The 2,500-nt window shown below is 37.9% G+C and overlaps 1 protein-coding gene across 6 annotated transcripts in view; it reads right to left on the minus strand.

The window, feature by feature from the left end:
- LOC122258568 (uncharacterized) overlaps positions 1-2,500 on the minus strand; it is a 437,965-nt gene that overhangs the window by 147,049 nt on the left and 288,416 nt on the right. For all 6 annotated transcript variants that reach the window (XM_086552128.1, XM_086552122.1, XM_086552124.1 and 3 more), the window contains exon 5: positions 1-80. This exon is cut by the window's left edge and continues 105 nt beyond it. In XM_086552128.1, the coding sequence (XP_086408254.1) occupies positions 1-80 (80 nt within the window). The remainder of the gene's footprint in view (positions 81-2,500) is intronic.

Raw genomic sequence — 2,500 nt, forward strand, 5'->3', positions numbered from 1 at the left:
CGAGGATAATGAAGGTCCTTTGCTCCTCCAGGGGCGCCAGACACGCCTCACGGGGCCCGAAGTTGGTCACGTTGATACGCCTGTAGGGGGAGGAGAGAAATTGAGTCATGGATGAATGGGTGACGAAGAGAGAGAGAGAGAGAGAGAGAGAGAGAGAGAGAGAGAGAGAGTGAGAGAGTGCACGCGCGCACGTGTGTGTGTGTGTGTGTGTGTATTATAGATTATGTTTATAGTAACATAGCTTGAAAGAATAACCTATTTCACGATCGATCTTGTCCTCACTTTTCATACTTATAAGTGACAAATATTTTATGTATTCATCAACCTAAAATATCGACTAAAACAGAAAACAGAAAATATAAATTCATCTTAAAAAAATACACTAAACCGCTCCTATGTGAAATGTCCAGTTGCAGGGGGAGTTGAAGTGTACTGTATCCTGTCTTGCAAGTTTATTGACTATAATGAAATTACAAGTTCCGAGAGACCTCAATCCGCAGTTCAGCCACTCTCTAGTTAAAAGCCATTGCGTGTTGCTTCGTGTGCAATGTGACAAGATAATGTGAAGTTAATGAGATGGCGTCTGTCTTGTTTTCTAAGGGCAGAGGTTAGCTGTTAGATCTAATACCGCCCCACGTCAAGAACTTTGAGAACTGCCATTACCCGGAACTTAAAGATAAAAAAATAAAAAAAATAAAATGTATAGTAAACAAGGGGAATAAATGTGTAATATTGGGTATCTTATTTATCTTATTCTTTCTTATCCATAAGGTATCGATACAATGTTGATTCGTAATCGATGTATGGAGTTGTTTTCGTATTATGTTAATGTATATAGGACCTGATTCAATTTAATTCGGCTTCCTGACCTGAGGGAGAAGCAGATAGTCGGCCGCGCGAAGGTTTTTGAGTGTCGAACCAGTTCCGAGTGTAAATCGGTTTATGGTCCGGTGCAATTATGTGTTTTTGCACGTGGGGGTGTATGAAAACTCACACACACTCGCTTATACACACACACACATACAACACATACTCACACACACGCACGCACAAACACACGCACAAACACACACATACACACACACGCACTCACACACACACACACACGCACGCACGCACCCACGCACACACGCACACACACACACAAAACACACGCAAATATGCACTCCTATACGAATGCACACAGTTTCAGAAGGTCACTGCCTCCCCCTCCCCCCGGTTTCACATCAATTAAGAAATCCCTAAGTAATTCAAAAGAAAAACAATTAAACACTTTTGAAAATAAAGTTTATATTTTAGGCCATTATCAAATACGCGGATAGGTTTTTGCTGCAAAAAGCTACGAATGACAACGTCGCCATGTTTAACCAAGCTAGTTTTACAATAGCTTAGCTTTTATTGTCTTGATATGTCTTTATATTTTAACGTGGAATATATATGAAAAGAAATATATAAATGTGTTTGTTTATCATTGTCTTATTTAGTGATATGCTTGCATAGGGAAAGAGGGGGGGGGGGTTAGGTGTACTGGTTTCTTGTTCACTTGCATATAATTCATTTATTTATGATTATATTTTATTATCTTTCTTGGTTCAATGATTCTCCAGGCAATTACATCCTGCATGAATTATCAGTCACATCTCTACATTAACTGTCCCTGACATTTTCCTTAAAAGTATCAACGTGGTATTTCCATAAACTTAATTCTGCAAAAGTATTAAGATAAACGACTCATTACTGGGGATTGGCTGTTCGGAGCTTCGAGGAATGTTCATTCAGAACAGGAAGCTCCATCATCATAAACAACGCCCATTCTCTCAAGTGTCTGTCTGTCTGTCTGTCTGTCTGTCTTCAGTTGCCTTTGAATGTACGAAACAAATTTCCTTTATGGCTTCAGCGCTCAAGTGCTTTACTTCTTCACAAGATTCTCGTTTAATTAATTTATGGGGAATGTCAATTCTTTCGACAAGCTCGAAGCCAGAGATTCATGAGGAGGTCAGAAAGGAGGTGGAGATACGAGGTGTGCAAAGAGTTAATGGATAATGGTGTTTCAAACGGTACTGTGAGTGCACGTTTACGTTGCAAAAAGAAAAAAAGAAAGAAAACGGTGTTCATTTTTTTTTTTTTTTTTTTTTTTTTTTTTTAGCGGGATGACTTAAAGAAAACGTAAGCATCAGCACTTTTCATTAACATTATCATAAAATTGTCAAGAAATAGCCACTTACTTTTTATACTTTGCTCTTAAAGACATTAATGGTTGACTTTTTCAAGGAACAATTATAATAAAATCGATATAATGTTAATTAAATGGAGCGTGAAGATAGAGGTCTGCTTGCAAGCTATAAATGTCAACATGGCAAGCAATATGAGTCATTTTTGTCACTTGATGCAATAAGGCAGTGACTATCACCAGGAAAGCGTCCTTATTTATTTCCATTAATTAATTATCTGAAATGAATGGCATAAATATTTCAAAAGATGACAACGTTACTGACAAAAT

This window comes from Penaeus japonicus, unplaced genomic scaffold, assembly GCF_977035675.1.
Source record: "Penaeus japonicus unplaced genomic scaffold, GWHDUDI00000001_assembly GWHDUDI00000026, whole genome shotgun sequence".
NCBI classification, from domain to species: Eukaryota; Metazoa; Arthropoda; class Malacostraca; order Decapoda; family Penaeidae; genus Penaeus; species Penaeus japonicus.